The 14764-nt window shown below is 41.4% G+C and overlaps 1 protein-coding gene and 1 long non-coding RNA gene across 15 annotated transcripts in view; one reads left to right on the forward strand and one right to left on the reverse strand.

The window, feature by feature from the left end:
• Positions 1–10224, reverse strand: part of RAPGEF4 (Rap guanine nucleotide exchange factor 4) — a 284964-nt gene extending 274740 nt beyond the window's left edge. For 3 of the 7 annotated variants that reach the window (XM_081814168.1, XM_081814164.1, XM_081814163.1), the window contains exon 1: positions 9939–10222. In XM_081814168.1, the coding sequence (XP_081670294.1) occupies positions 9939–10003 (65 nt within the window). In that variant the 5' untranslated portion in view covers positions 10004–10222. Of the gene's footprint in view, positions 1–9938 lie in introns of all 7 variants that reach the window. The other 4 variants (XM_081814166.1, XM_081814165.1, XM_081814167.1 and 1 more) reach the window with 2 other exon arrangements.
• LOC145720524 (uncharacterized) overlaps positions 9405–14764 on the forward strand; it is a 91931-nt gene continuing 86571 nt past the window's right edge. For 4 of the 8 annotated variants that reach the window (XR_014143552.1, XR_014143554.1, XR_014143553.1 and 1 more), the window contains exons 1-2: positions 9405–9542; positions 11224–11427. This is a non-coding gene — a long non-coding RNA (uncharacterized LOC145720524). Of the gene's footprint in view, positions 9543–9587; positions 9841–10354; positions 10630–10933; positions 10987–11223; positions 11428–14764 lie in introns of those variants that run through there. The other 4 variants (XR_014143548.1, XR_014143549.1, XR_014143551.1 and 1 more) reach the window with 4 other exon arrangements.

A 14764-nucleotide genomic window follows, 5' to 3' on the forward strand; every position in this document is an offset into this window, starting at 1 on the left:
AGTTCAAAGTCATATTACTCTTCATCTAACCAATAATACAAAATATCTGCATTCCAGGTATCTATTGGAAATATTACTTCCAACTCATTGCTGCTCAGTTAATTATCAATAGCTCAGATGTGAAAAACAGTGTTTATGGAGGATTTCCTGGAAGTGAAGTAATCCATCCATTTCTAAAATACCCTAAAATCTATCCTGGGATTAAATCAGACCATCAAAAACCTATATTATTATATTGGCCCCATGGGAAAAATACTCTCCTTTAATATCTCTTTGGTATTATGCTATCATGATATATTGAAAGCCCTATGAAACCCACTGCTGAATTCACTGTTGGGATACTGTGGAGGATACTATTCATCACATTGTACAGTATCTTTTTCATGAGGTTGAGGGGGGTCAGCATTTCTCATTGTTTGATTAATTGTTCTTGATTAATTGTTCTTCTCTGGAAGAAATAGTTTTCATTGATAAATGCTATATAATGAAATAACTGTGCTTCCTTCTTTGTGCTGACCTTGAGAAATCATAGCTTTAATGCTTATATTAGGAAAGAAAATTTTTAATTAATTATTTAAATTTCCATCTTTAAGAAGCCAGAAAAAGAACAAGTTAAACCCAAAAGTAGGTAGAATAAAGGGGAGGGGCCCCTGGATGGCTCAGCCATTAAGCATCTGCCTTCGGCTCAGGTCATGATCCCAGGGTCCTGGGATCGAGCCCCACATCAGGCTCCCTGCTCCACAGGAAGCCTGCTTTTCCCTCTCCCATTCCCCCTGCTTGTGTTCCCTCTCTCACTGTGTCTCTCTCTGTCAAATAAATAAATAAAATCTTAAAAAAAAAAAAGTAGAATAAAGGGGAGGCAGCATAAATCAATGAATTTCTCAAACTATAGAGAAAATCAACTAAAGTTGGGTTTTTTAAAAGATTAACAAAATTGAGAAGCTCCTAGCAAGACTGATTAAGAAAAAAAAGAGCAGACAGAAATTAATAATATGAGATATGAAGGAGAACATCACTACATATTCTAAGGACATTGAAAGAATAATAAGGGAATAGTATGAACAACTCTATGCTAATAAACTTGACAACTTAGATAAAATGTCTAAACTCCTTGAAACAACTTATCAAAACTGACACAAGATGAAATAGAAAATCTGAGTAGCCCTCTACTAAAGAGATTGAATTTGTCATCAAAAAGCTTCCCACAAAGAAAACTCCTGGCCAGATGATATCTATAAAACATTTAAAAAGGAAATAACATCAATATTGCCCAATCTCTTTTTAAAATAGAGGAAACACTCCCTCTGTGTCAAATAAATAAATAAATAAAATCTTAAAAAAAAAAAAAGAGTTGCAGGCTCTATCAACTGAGGGGCACCTGGGTGACTCAGTCGGTTAAGCGTATGCCTTTGGCTCTGGTCATGATCCCAGCATCCTGAGATCAGGCCCCACATCAGGCTCTCTGCCCAATGGTGAGCTTCTCTGCTCAGTGGGGAGCCTTCTCTGCTCACTGGGGAGCCTGCTTCTCCCTCTCCCTCTGCCTGCCGCTCTGCCTGCTTGTGCTCTCTCTCTCTCTGTCAAATAAATAAATAAATAAAATCTAAAATAAAATAAAATGAAGGAAAGAAAAAAATAGAAGAAAAAGAAGTATTTTCTGACTCAAGGAAGTTCATTCTCACCCCTCTGATCCATTTTGCCCTGGAAATCCCAGCCAATGTAATTAGGCAAGAAAAGTAAATAATAAAAGATGTAAAGATCAGAAAAAATAAGTAAAACTGCCAGTATTCAGAGACAACAAGATGGTCTACAGAGAAAATCCTGAGGAATCTACAAAACAACTACTAGATTGAATAACTTGCCCAAAGTTACACCACTAATAAAATCAAAACTAGAATGTGAACCAATACAGTCTGGTTCCCAAACTCTTAACCCCTACACTATGCTACTTAGAGAGGACCATGCAGATATATACTTGCATTAGCCCACAAACCTCAACACAGCCATATACTTGGTCTTTGTAGTCTCATTTGATGATTTGGAAACAGAGATTCAAAAAGATTAATAACTTCACCAAGATCACATGGCTAAGGGATGAAAGTGACAGAATTTGAATAGGTCTGGCTGACCCTAAAACAAAGCTGATCTGAATATATCACATGTTCCAAATTTGAAGAGGAAAACAATGAGGATCCAGATTCAGATAGTAAGGCCCTGACATAATGCAGTAGAATATAAAGGCCAAGAGAATTGGTGACTGATTAGTAGTAAAAAGGGACATAGGAAAGGTCAAAGTTTTGAGAATTAGATTAGTGTCAATAAAATAGTAGTAAGGAGGAGAAACTAATGGAGAGGAAGTTTAAGGAAGATGAAGTCAGTTTTAGACAAGTTGAATACCAACTTGTTAGGTTAGGCATAGTTTTGACAGCAATAATAGAAAACCTAACAAAAAGTGGTTTATAAAAATAGGATTTATAAACCAAAATCTGAAGGTAGGCAATGATTAATCTAAATTTAGTAGCTGAACAAAGTCAGAACTAGAGTCTGTGTTTCTCCTGGTCCTTCCTTCTGGGATTACAATATGGGTGCCAAAGGCCCAGGCCTCAGGTCATAATTCCAGACAGAAAGAAGAATGGGGGTAGCAAATACATCTGTTTTTCATCAGTAAAGCAAAATCTTTCCTAGAAGTCTCTAGTAGAACTCTGCTATGTCTCATGGGCCAGAACTATGTCACATAGTCACCTAGCCTCTACAGTGGCCTAAAAGGTAGGTATTTTGCTTTCCCAACCCTATAGCAGAGGCAGGTGAAGAAAAACAATGTCTGCTCCAAAATATGAATGGGGCATTGATGTGGGAATATCCAATGGAGAGACAAAAATGCATCTGGTCTAGAAGATAAAGCAAGGATACAGGATTTAAGTAATCTGCATACTGAAAGCACAGGAAATGAAAGGGTACTCCAGGAAAGAGCATGCATGAAAAGAAAAAAGGGTAATAACAGCGCTTTGTTTCTCTTTTTGTGCAGGGGAAGCAAATGGATGTACATGGATACAGCTGAGTAAACATGGTAGCCAGGTCCCTCCGCTACAGCCGGTCAGAGTGTTTGCTTTTGTATGCTTGGGTGGGTCTTTCTCTGTCATTCTCCCCACCCAGTAACTTCCATCCTCTTTCTCTTTCCTCAGGCTCTCAGTACTCCCAACAAGGTCTCTCCTCTCTCTTTCTCTTTCCCTCATCTGTGAATTGGAGGTACTGGAAGGAAAATTCACTCTTCATTGCCACTGATCAATATGCATGAAGATGGATTTAAATCTGACTAAAGAAAAACTAGCTGCCTTAGGTTGGAAAGGTGGTCCAGGAAAATAAGTAGCTACTATGAAAAGGCTATTAAATCTTAAAAATTCATGGAAAATTAACAGGAAATTTGAACTAAAAGGAATCTGCCATTCCTGCCCTCACTGGAATAGCCAGAGTATATTTGGGGAAATACAAACTAAAACAAGGAAGCAAAATTTGCTTTGCTGAGTACCATTCTTCCTCTGAAGACTCTTCTGGGCTCCCAGGCTATGTTCAGGAGACCAGGTTGCAGGGCATCCTTCTCCTGGCCCACTGCTCCATAGGCACACCATCCATCATGTGCTCCAGTCCGAGTCCAGTTCTGCTGACCCTTTCCTTTCTGAAAATCCTAGGGCAGGTAGAATCAGCACCACAGAATTTAACCATGATTACAACATAGGTTGTGTTGTCCTCTAATTGCTCCATACATATATGTCATGTACTCCCATGTATTTGGGGCTACAGTGAGATGTCCTCCAATAAGTTGCATATAAGACATGCACCAAGCATTAAACTTTAAAATCAATATATCACTAACATCATGAAAAGTGATCACTTGACATTATGTGCCTCATGATGCAAGTATATAACACTTCTGTGAAGTATTGTTGCCAGAAAAACGTATCTAAATCCAATCAAGCTCTAGATCCAAATACCAATTTACGGGATATACAGGGGATAAAGGGACATGTCAGAAGACACCATGGGGGCATAATTAAAATTCAGACTTTAAAAAAAATCGGTTTCTTCAACAAATTTATTATAAGGAAGAAAAAGAGACAGAACCCAGAAATTAAAAAAAAGTCTTAGAGACATTATCAACCAAATAGAACCAATGTAAATCCTAACACAAACAAATTGCAAGAAAGAAAAAGTTATGTGATAAATGGGGAAATTTGAACACTCTCTGGATATTTGATTATATTAAGGAACTAATGTCAAATTTTTTAATGTGTGATAGTGGTATTATTTTTATCATATAGAATCCTTACCTTTCAGATATATACTAAAATATTTACAGATGAAATAATACTGTGTTCTGGGACTTGCACCAAAATAATCCTGGAGGTAGTGGGGTATGAATGGAGGGATTAATAAAACAAGATCCGCTGTGAGTTGGTAATTGTTGAAAGGCGGAGGGGCTGTATGAGAGAAACATAATGTTCTCTCTTCTTTTGTATATTTTGAAATTTTCCATAATAATCTTTTTCTATAATAGATCAGAATAGAGTTATGCAATGTCATTTTTTTTTTTTAAAGTAGTCACATCAGGCAAAGAAACACAAAAGGAACAGCAGAGATAGATGCTCATGGTGCCCATCCAAGCCTTTTCCAAGACAAAGGTGGGGCCAGTGCAAGGACTTACTTGCAAGATTGCAGAGGCCACTCCATCCCGGAGGAGGAGGATGCATCTGGCTATCTCACCTTCATCCCATAAGCACCTTCTACAGTCAAGGTGCTGCAGTGAAACGGAAGACAAAATGATGAATAAAATACAGAAATTGACATCAAGGGATGCAAAAGGGAAGTAAATAGGAAATTGTGATGGAATCTGGCTTGTGATATTATAGTGTTGTACAAAGTGTGCTATGGGAGCACATGTAATGGTCATCTAACAGGAAGAGATGACAGCCAAGCTGTCCTGAAGGATTCCCAGAACTATCTTCTGATTCTAATTAATTCCCTGGCTCTGTTGCTCTAAGAAGAGAGTGAGCTGGCCAAAAGTTGTAAGTGTCCTGATCTCCTGGCAGCTTTGCTTCTCACTGTAAATGTATAACACCGGCTTCTGGTAACAAGTGGATCTCCCACACAGCTTGCCTAGAGAAGGAGTACATCAGCCAAAGGATGTGAGTGTCCACTCCTCTCATCTTATTTTCAAATTAATGAACTGTCTCTCTGGTTTTACCGTCTTTGAGAGTTTGGTGCCTTTGTATATGCCCCTGAAAAAAATGTATTAATTCTTGATGTGCTGACAAATCAGGAATCTGAGATTGCAAGACCAGCTCTGAACGTTGGGAATTCACCAGGGTAATATCATCCCCCTTGGGACATGCCTGGGTCTGGATGGACACCTGCCTTCCCCAGTGACAGCCTTCTGCTCTGCGTGCTTCTTTGATCTTCAGCCTTCCTGAAGGGTGTGGCCGTGTCTGAGGCTTCTTTGATTCTGAGTCATCCTCTTCAGCATGTCTGCCTCAAAACATTTTGGTTTTTAACAAATCTGTTTCTTGATTTCTTTCACTTGCATTCAATCACATCAATATAGTTAAGTCCACATCTATTTGGGGATTGTCAGATGCAATGATACTATAGAAGAAGCATGTTTTAAAAATGAAACATCAATAATTTAAAAAATTCCTCAGCTGTTTTGTTTTTTTATACATCCATACCACGTTAACTTCATTTTCTGCCTTGGCCTGTGATCACCAGTGATCCTCAAATAAGCCCATCAACTGAGGATGTCCCCCAAGCTACACTTCTAACTGAAGAACGAGAAACCAAATAGTGTGAACTCCTTCCCAGATGAAGACAATTTCTCTCATTTCCAGTGGTTTCTCTGTCAATCAGCCAAATTCTTTCATCTGTAATGGGACATGGCAAACTTTTTCTTCAAAGATCTACAGAGTAAATACTTCATTTATTTTTTTTAAAGATTTTATTTATTTATTTGAGAGAGAGAGAAAGCACAAGCAGGGGTGGGATGGGGAGGAGCAGAGGGAAAGGGAGAAGCAGACTCCTCGATGAGTAGGGAGCCTTAGTGGGGCTAGATCCCAGGACTCTGGGATCATGACCTGAGCCAAAGACAGACGCTTAACCGACTGAGCCACACAGGCGTCCCCCCAGTAAATACCTTAAACTCTGTGGGCCACACAATCTCCATTACAGCTACTCAACTCTTGCCAGTGTAGTGTGAAAGCAGCCATGGACAACACGTAACCAAATGAGTGTGGCTGTGTTCCAATAAAACTGTGTTTATGGACACTGAAATTGGAATTTTATATAAATTTAATGGGTCACAAAACAGTGATCTCTTTTTGGTTTATTTCCAAACATTCAAAAATGTAAAAACCATTCTTAGCTCAGGAGACACGCTAGCAGCTGGTGGATCTGGCCCCTGCTCCATAGTGATGAATACCGGCAGTGATTCACTATACATATGTGAATGTGTGTGGTATCTTCGTAATACTGCCTTACCAACCATGAGAATTATGACCTATAAATGGGTCTTAAATTCATAGGTGGCAAACTTAAATTCTTATGGGAAAAATATCTTCACTAAAATTAAACAATGATCAGCACACAAAGACACACCCACACATACACAAAGACATTTTACAAATCCTAAACCCCAAAACAGTGGGTACCATGTAATACATTTCTAATTACCACCCCTGCTTAGAAAAAATTTGTAAGATCAATGAAACAGAGGTAAGTTCGTTGTGCTTTAACAATATGTCTGCTGAGACTTTTTTCAATGTCTTTTTATCCATCCAAATGTTCAATGTCTTTCCAATTGTAAGATCAGTATTTATACAATCTCATCTCCTCAGTCCCACCATAGTCCAAGAACTTGGACGCCTGATACATGAAAAACGTTGGGTTTTCTTTCTTTAACCTAATCTGCATATCTATATATTTTTCAGCCCCCTCCCCCCATGCACGTTTATATAGCATTGCCTGTCTATGATAACCTTCTAGGCATGACTACAGAACATTTCTAAGGCTTTATTTTCCTTGTTCTGTTTGTTTCATCTTGTATTGTGTACTTCTTTACTCATGCACTTTCTACTTTAACTCCTCTTACTATTTTCAACAGGGTCCCTCTTTTTCTAGCTGTCCACAACAGGTGCCACTTGCTTGATGCATAGACCTAAACTACATTTTGCAGCTATGGAAAAGGTCCCAGCATCATATCCCCAAACAGTACATAGGGGTACACTGTGCCATTCCCTCTTTTTGTGTGTTTTATGCTTGAAATGTCTGTAATCCAAAGTTTTAGAAAAATGGAGCATACATTCCTATGCTCTGGATTTGGTCACAAGAGGAATTTGTAGTTGGGAAGAAATTAGCATATTTATATGACACGCCTGTGTGTCTTTGTTCACATTGCTCCCTCTGCTTGGCATGCCCTCTCCAAATTCTCTGATAAAATTTCCCTCAACCTCCAAGGTCTAGGCATGAACCTGTGGGAAGCATCCCTGCCAAGCACAGCTGATGACTCTCTCCTTTGCGTTCCCAAAGCATTTCATACATCTCCGTGAAAGCACTTGTCATCGCATTGTGGTTAGTTGATTATGCAGCTGTCCCAGCCCCACCACCCATCCGCCAAGTCAAGAGCAACTCATCTTTTTTTTTTTACCCCCCTCACTGCTCATGCATCCCCAATGCCCAACACAGTACCTGGAATAAGGTAACAAGATTGCAATTCTCAGAAATACTGAGAGTAGTCCTAACTTCCATCAGCACCCTGAATCTTCCTCCTCCCCCACAAAATTAACAGACAATTTAAGTAAAAATGCAACTTCAAAACAAGTACCCCATGGACCTTTTAAAATGAGATTGCCACTCCTAAACTGTTCTTCAAAGGAATTCCAGCATCAACACTGCAGAAAATGCACAACACCACAAAATAAAATATTTACCTGGCACTTCAGGTTTTCAAAGTACTTTCACCATTTGCTGTTGCTGTTTGGTCCACTAATTCTTGGTAAGACAGATAGTTCTATCCTCATTTTTCAGACTCTCAAGGAAATAAAAGTGACATCTCCAAGATCAGAGCTGTCAGTTCTGGGCCTAAAACCCTTAACTTATTGATCTATCCACTTTCTCTACTCCATGAATGCTAGGCTCAGTATTTGTGGAGGCTTTTTTTTCCACCTCAGGTAGATTCTTTTTCCCTATTATGAATGGTGGCATTAGATTGTGGCTCTATGTTCTAAAAACACATATCAAACAAAATCATTTGGGCAGATACACATTATGAAAAGACAGAATCAAATATAACCCACTTGTGTTAGTATTGCTCTATGATTTTGCCATAAGTACTTATTGACTAAAGGATTTCCAGTGAATCACCGACTGTGCAAAAAATGGCATGCCATGCATTTCTGAAAATAGAAATATGTAATCCATTATAAAAAAATTCACTCATGAAGAAGGACTACTATTTATAGGTCAAGCACAAGAGCTTGATTTTCTTTTTTTATAACTCATCTTTCCTAAACTATTAAATTTAGATTACTTATCACATTAGCAGGCTCTTCACTTAAATATACTCTTAGTTCCTCTACATAATTCTGAATGATTTAACCATCACTTCAATTCTCTTACTATTTATTGCAAGCAATTCTTCTAATATTAGTACATATCATTTTCGAGTAAATAGGGCACTGCCTGCCAAAAAATCTTGCTACTGTGTGGTAATTGAAAGTAAAGATTATTTCACAGATATATTAATTTTTCAAATGAGCCACATTTAGCTTTTCTCAAATTACCTAATTTTTTTCAACAAAGACCTATAATAGTAAAATATTCAGAGCATGTCACACTGAAGATTTTCAAGTTTGATCTGGTTACGAATCTGCTAATTGTAAAAATTTCAATATGGCAGAGCCCAAAATATTTCACACAAATGCAAATAGAGATGTCATGCAGATAGCTGCAAGACATGAATCATTGCCCTGCCGCATCAAACTCAAAAATTCAGAGGCAGTTCACTCTGCAAGATCTCTCGCTCTGTTCTTAAAAGTTCAGATGCATCACCTTATAATCAGGGTAATAAAGTATAATTGCTAACATACTGTGTGATGTTTACCGTTAAACCCACAATCTGGACAAACAGAAAATTATGCTGTCAGAGCCTGGAAACAATTGCAGTCCGCAGTTACACGGGGGCACCCTCCTTATACAGAGCTGTCGTCGGGAGTAACACTGCTTTATGGTTTTAATTTTTTAGAGTAAGGATCTTTTCCCGAGAAGCAGGTATTCAGACGAAGGCGGTCTCCCGCGTGACCTTCCTAACACAGACCTTGAGCAAGCGACTGCGGGGGCAGGAGCTGAGAATTTCAGCGAGGCACTTGACAGCTCCGCTGGGTCCCTCACACTTTGCTTCCAGGAACAAAAAAGGAATGTTACTCCGCACCTGTCTTTTCCCCCTCACCCCTCCTTAAAACTTAAATTACATTTACCCCTACGGCCTGAACTGCCGGAAGAAGGTACGAAGCTATTCCGTCCCGTGATGCCGAGGGAAAATAATCCCCCACCCAAGAGCGCAGCCTGGAGCGGCGGGCGGGCGGCCGGGCGCGCGCTGGGGGCAAGAAGGTGAAGGAGGGCTGGGGGGGCACTGGAGCGCCCGGCGCTGCCTCCACACCCCACTGCGCTGCATTTTCTCCACCACGTGGAAGAATCTCGTGCGGGTGGCGCCCACGGGAGGCGGGGGTCCGGGTACCCCCCTGGCCGGGACGCCGCTCCTCGGCCCCCTCCCCCGTGCGGGGCCCGGCAGTCTGCTCCCAGGTGAGGGGCCGCGGCCGGGGCGGCAGTCCCCGCGGCGGTCTCCGGGCAGGGGCAGCGCCGCAGAGCCCCGGCCCGGCGGGGGGCCCTGCCCGAGCTACCTTTTATCCAGGCAGGCGATCCACTCGGCTGAAGAGGAAGAATGGGCAGCGTGCGCAGCGACCATGTTGGGCAGCGGCGCGCGGTGTCCCCGGCTGCGGCGACCTCCCGCGCTCGCTCTGCCTCTGCCTCCTCCTAGCCCGCGGCGCGGACCAGCTCCTCCCGGCCCGCCTCGCGACCGGCGCGGCTGCGACGGGCCCGCCCTCCCAGCGGGCTCCCGCGGCCTCCCGGGCGGGGGGCCGGCGAGGGAGGGGACTCGAGGGGCGGGACGCGGGGGACCCGGAGGGCCCGAGCCGCCCGCCCGCCCGCCCGCCGCTGCACTGCGGCGCCCAGGGGGTGGGGAGTCCCGCGGTCCCGCCCGCTGCGGGGAGGGGACGAGGGGCGACCCTGCGTGGCCGGCCACCTGCGACAGGTGGCCGCCACGTCTCAGGGAGACCTGGGCCGCGCCCCTCACCTCCGGGCCTCAGAAGCGTGGACGGAGGGAAGGCGCCACGGGTGGGGAGGGGGTGGGGGGGTGGCTGTCAGTGTATATATTTTTCAGACAGCGAATGCCACTAAAATGGCTGCTGCCTCCCTGTTTCCTTAGAAACCCTAGTCTTCCTCAGCTGTTGTCAAAACTTGCTGGCGGTTTTTGCTCACCTTTCCCGTTTCCCCTTTAAAAAGGAATGAAGAGGAGGGTTACCATGGCTTGGGGTGAGAACACCCACACTGGTCACCGAGTGTGGGATCCAGGGGAGAGTTTCTCCTGAGGGGTGAGGAAGGGGTGGAATGGAATGGGGAGGCAGTGCAGGCATGGTTGGAAGCAGGGAGGGGAAGCCAATGGGCTAGAATGGTGATCAGTGGTGACTGAAGGAATGATAAGCCGAAGTCTGGCCTTGAACCCAGGAGCTGCTTGGGCTTCCATCACCCGCGTCATGAAAAGAAACAATTGAGAATGGGGAGTAGTGGAGCCACGAGCAGAACTGAGGTTTGGGGGGGGAGGGGCAAGATCCCAAGGCACTCACCTGAACTTGGATGGTTGGCCCCACATGTCACTTGGGCCTGTCTCTGGTAGGTGTGCACAACAAATGTTATGCCTAGAAGTTGTTTGGTTACATTCTGCCAAAAATCAAATTAAGCTCTAACAGTTATTTAGGAATTTGGGGACAAGTTAAATCTTTTGGACTACTGCCAAACACTGTTTATATTTATGGTGTGATTTAGGGATAGATAATGGGGAAAGAGATAGCACTGCTAACCTCACTTTGGTTTTTTTCTCTCCTGCCCTGCCCTCACTCCCCTGCTCAGAGGAGGTTCAAGGAGACTGGAGAATGAAACATTCTGGAATGCTTTTATCCTAATAAAACTCCTCCAAAGAATTTGCCGTTTTTTCCTCTGCTCAATAGCCAGGATCTGGTTTCAGACCTGCCAGCGTATTCCCTCAGCAACACCTCCCTGCTCAGTGCTTGTCCCCAGATGACCTCCATCCTGTTCATTTCTATCATGTTTTAGGTAAGTAACATTTAAAATGTTATACTATACAGAGAGTACCAAACGTATTTCTGTTGTTGCTTTTTTAATGATAGAGGTATGAAGGAAGAAATGGGTCTCCTCTATTTATTAAGATTCATTTATAAGGAGCTCTTGAGAACATTTCAAGGTTACCAAATGCTTTCTCAAAATGCCTTCACTCAGAGAATACGTGTAGGTAAGGAACTAGAGGAAAACATGACTTCATATGACGTGTCATTACCAGAGACTCTGAGTGGACATGGGTTTTGACCATAATGCTGTAATAGTCACCATTTATTGAACATCCACCGAGCGTTAGATGCTATGCTGAGTTCTCTACAAGTGTTATCTCATTTAATCTTCAGAACATTCTATGAAGCCAAGCCAGAAGGACAGCTGCCCAGGGCACTATTCCACAAAAAGGGACAAATATCTTTGAAAATGTAATGAAACAGAGAAAATTATATTTATCAGTACTTTCAGGGAGAGTGTTGATTGGGTCGCAAGGAAGACACTGATGAGCTACTTGGAGTGGAAGTGAGAGCCCAAGTAGTCTAATGTGTATTCTAGGGAGCATAGGTCTAATGACCCTCAAGGGCTCTGTTTTGCTCTATGGGGAATCTGCCTTTTCTTGAAATAGAAGTTGAAGAATTACTTAAAAAATATCCTTTCAAAGGAACAGCAGTGGATCATTAGCTTATCCAGAGCCCTCACATGTTCCCATTTAGCCCTGGTGTTAGGTACCAGTAACTCCAGTATACTCACTAGCACAAGGACACTAAGCCTCAGGAAAGATTGATAATTTGCTCTCAAGAGCCCAGCTGCTGGACTGGGGGTTCCTGAATCAGATTTGGGGGTTCCCAAAGCGCTTGCACTTCAGAGATGGAGTCACTGGTTTGGTCAAAAGAATGAGAGTAGAAGGCAAGTCAAAAATGACTGCCTAGGTGATCAGAACAAAATGGTTATAATTTTTTTAATGTAAAAATAGGGAAACTTGTGAGGAAGAAGGATGGAAGAAACCCTTGAAATGTCAGGAATAAGCTCACTGTTCTACGAATTACTCTTGTGGTCTAAAAGGGATTTGATTGCTGGTCAAGAACTATAGAAGTAAAGGAGCTGTTGCATGATTATCCTATTAAGAAGAGGAAGAAAATAAGGGATTTTCTTTGGTTTTGATGGGAAAGGCAAAGAACCAGAGAATATTTATTCTTTTTCTTTCTTTCAAAGAATGTAAATCAAGCCAGACTAAAAAAGACCACATACTGTGTGATTCCATTTAGATAAAAATGTCCAGAAAAGGCAAGTCTATAGAGACAGAAAGTAGATTAGGGATTGCCTAGGTCTGGAGGGTGGGAATGGGGAGTGACTGCAAATGGGCCCAAGAAATCTTTTTTGGAACGTTGGAAATGTGCTAAAATGGCTCGCGGTGATGGATGAACAACTCTATAAATTTAAGAAACAATTATTGAATAGTATATTTAAAATGAGTGAATGCTGTGATATCCACATTATATCTAAAATAAAAATGAAAAAGTAAATAATAATAAAAATAATAAACCTGTCTTGGAGAAATAAAAAGAACATGTATTGATCTTTTAGAGGAAAATAAAGAAAACTATAGGAGAAAAAGTATAAGTTACCCATAATTCCACCACCTAGAGATAATAATTTATCTCTAATACTTCAGCGCATTTTATTCTAAATTTTCTATTTTGAAAAGATACTATATACATGTATGTATATATATATACACACCCATAAAAACATGCGTATAACTAGCTACTTACATTAAATTATGTGTACAGTTGATCCTTGAACCATGCCGGGGTTAGGGGCGCAGACATACACACCACACCCACCTCTACCCTCCCAACCCTGCCTCCCCAAAACCCCCACTCTGTGCAGTCAAATCTGCATATAATTTTTGACTGCCCAAAAACTTTACTACTAATAACCTACTGTTGACCAGAAGCCTTATCAATAGCAGTCAGCTCACTTGCATTGTGTATGTTATATGTATTGTGCACTATATTCTTACAACAAAGTAAGCTAGAGGAAAGAAAAAGTTATTAAGAAGATCATAAGGAATGGGCACCTGTGTGGCACAGTTGGTTGGGCATCCGACTCTTGGTTTCAGCTGGGGTCTTGATCTTGGTGGTCATGAGATCAGCCCTGCCTTGGGCTCTGCCTCAGTGCTCAGTGTGGTATTTGCTTAAGAACCTCTCTTCCTTGCCCTCTGCCCCCTCCCCACTCATGCATGCATGCGCATTCTCTCTGTCAAATAAATAAATAAATCTTAAAAAAAAAAGATCATAAGAGGAAGTACATTTACTGTACTGTCCGGATTTATAAAAATAAATCCACATATAAGTGGACCCCGTGCATTTCAAACTCATGTTGTTCAAGGGTCAACTGTAGATAGATAGATAGATAGATAGATAGATAGATAGACAGATAGACATGCGTTCATACAAATTTGAAAGCATTAATATTTTATAGGCTACTTTTTTTTTGGAAGGGAAAAGTGCTGTACATGTTTAAAAATATCCTCCTTAAAAAATGTAATAACTACAAAATATAATTTATTTAAAGTATCTTCCTTTGAGGCCTGTTTTTTCATTGGCAAAAAATATTTGTTTAATCTTCTTCCTTTAGTTTAGTGAATTCTTTTTCTATGAGAAAGCTGACATCTTCACTGAAGATCTCCAGTGAGATGAGAATAAGTTACAAGACCCAAGTTCGATAATGCCAGTTATTACTAGTTGTAGAACTTCGAGCGAGTTACTTAATGTCCAAGTTCCATTTTGTTCATCTGAGCAGAGGTCCAAAGTTAGGAATTTGAGAGACAGTCGAGATTAAGTTGCAGCTCCATTCTCTACTGTTTGACCTTACATGAATTACTTAATCTAAGACCCTGTTTCAACGTCTGTAAAGTGGAGACATTAATGGTATTGTACATGAATATAGTGATTACAGGATTTAGCATAAGTTCCAGGCACATAATGCATGCTCTATAACTCTTAACTATTGGTGTGATTATTAATTTCTGTACAATGCAGATAAATACCATCTGCCCTCTGCATTTGATGGGAAGCTGGTGACAATCAGTTGAGATCTGTTATACTAAAGGGCCTTGACATCTGTTAATTATGAATTTTGACTGTGTAGGATATAAAGGATGGGTCTGCCTCCACGATAAACACTAAAGTTTCCTGAGGACTATTTTAGACATGGTCTCGCAATCTTTTCTCCATTCACTGTATGTCTACCTACCTCTGTAGTTCTTCAAATGAGAACAATATATACCCACTGAGTAGTTATTGTAATATGTAGACCA

This window comes from Leptonychotes weddellii, chromosome 3 (assembly GCF_054177405.1).
Source record: "Leptonychotes weddellii isolate Sample4059 chromosome 3, ASM5417740v2, whole genome shotgun sequence".
Classification (NCBI taxonomy): domain Eukaryota; kingdom Metazoa; phylum Chordata; class Mammalia; order Carnivora; family Phocidae; genus Leptonychotes; species Leptonychotes weddellii.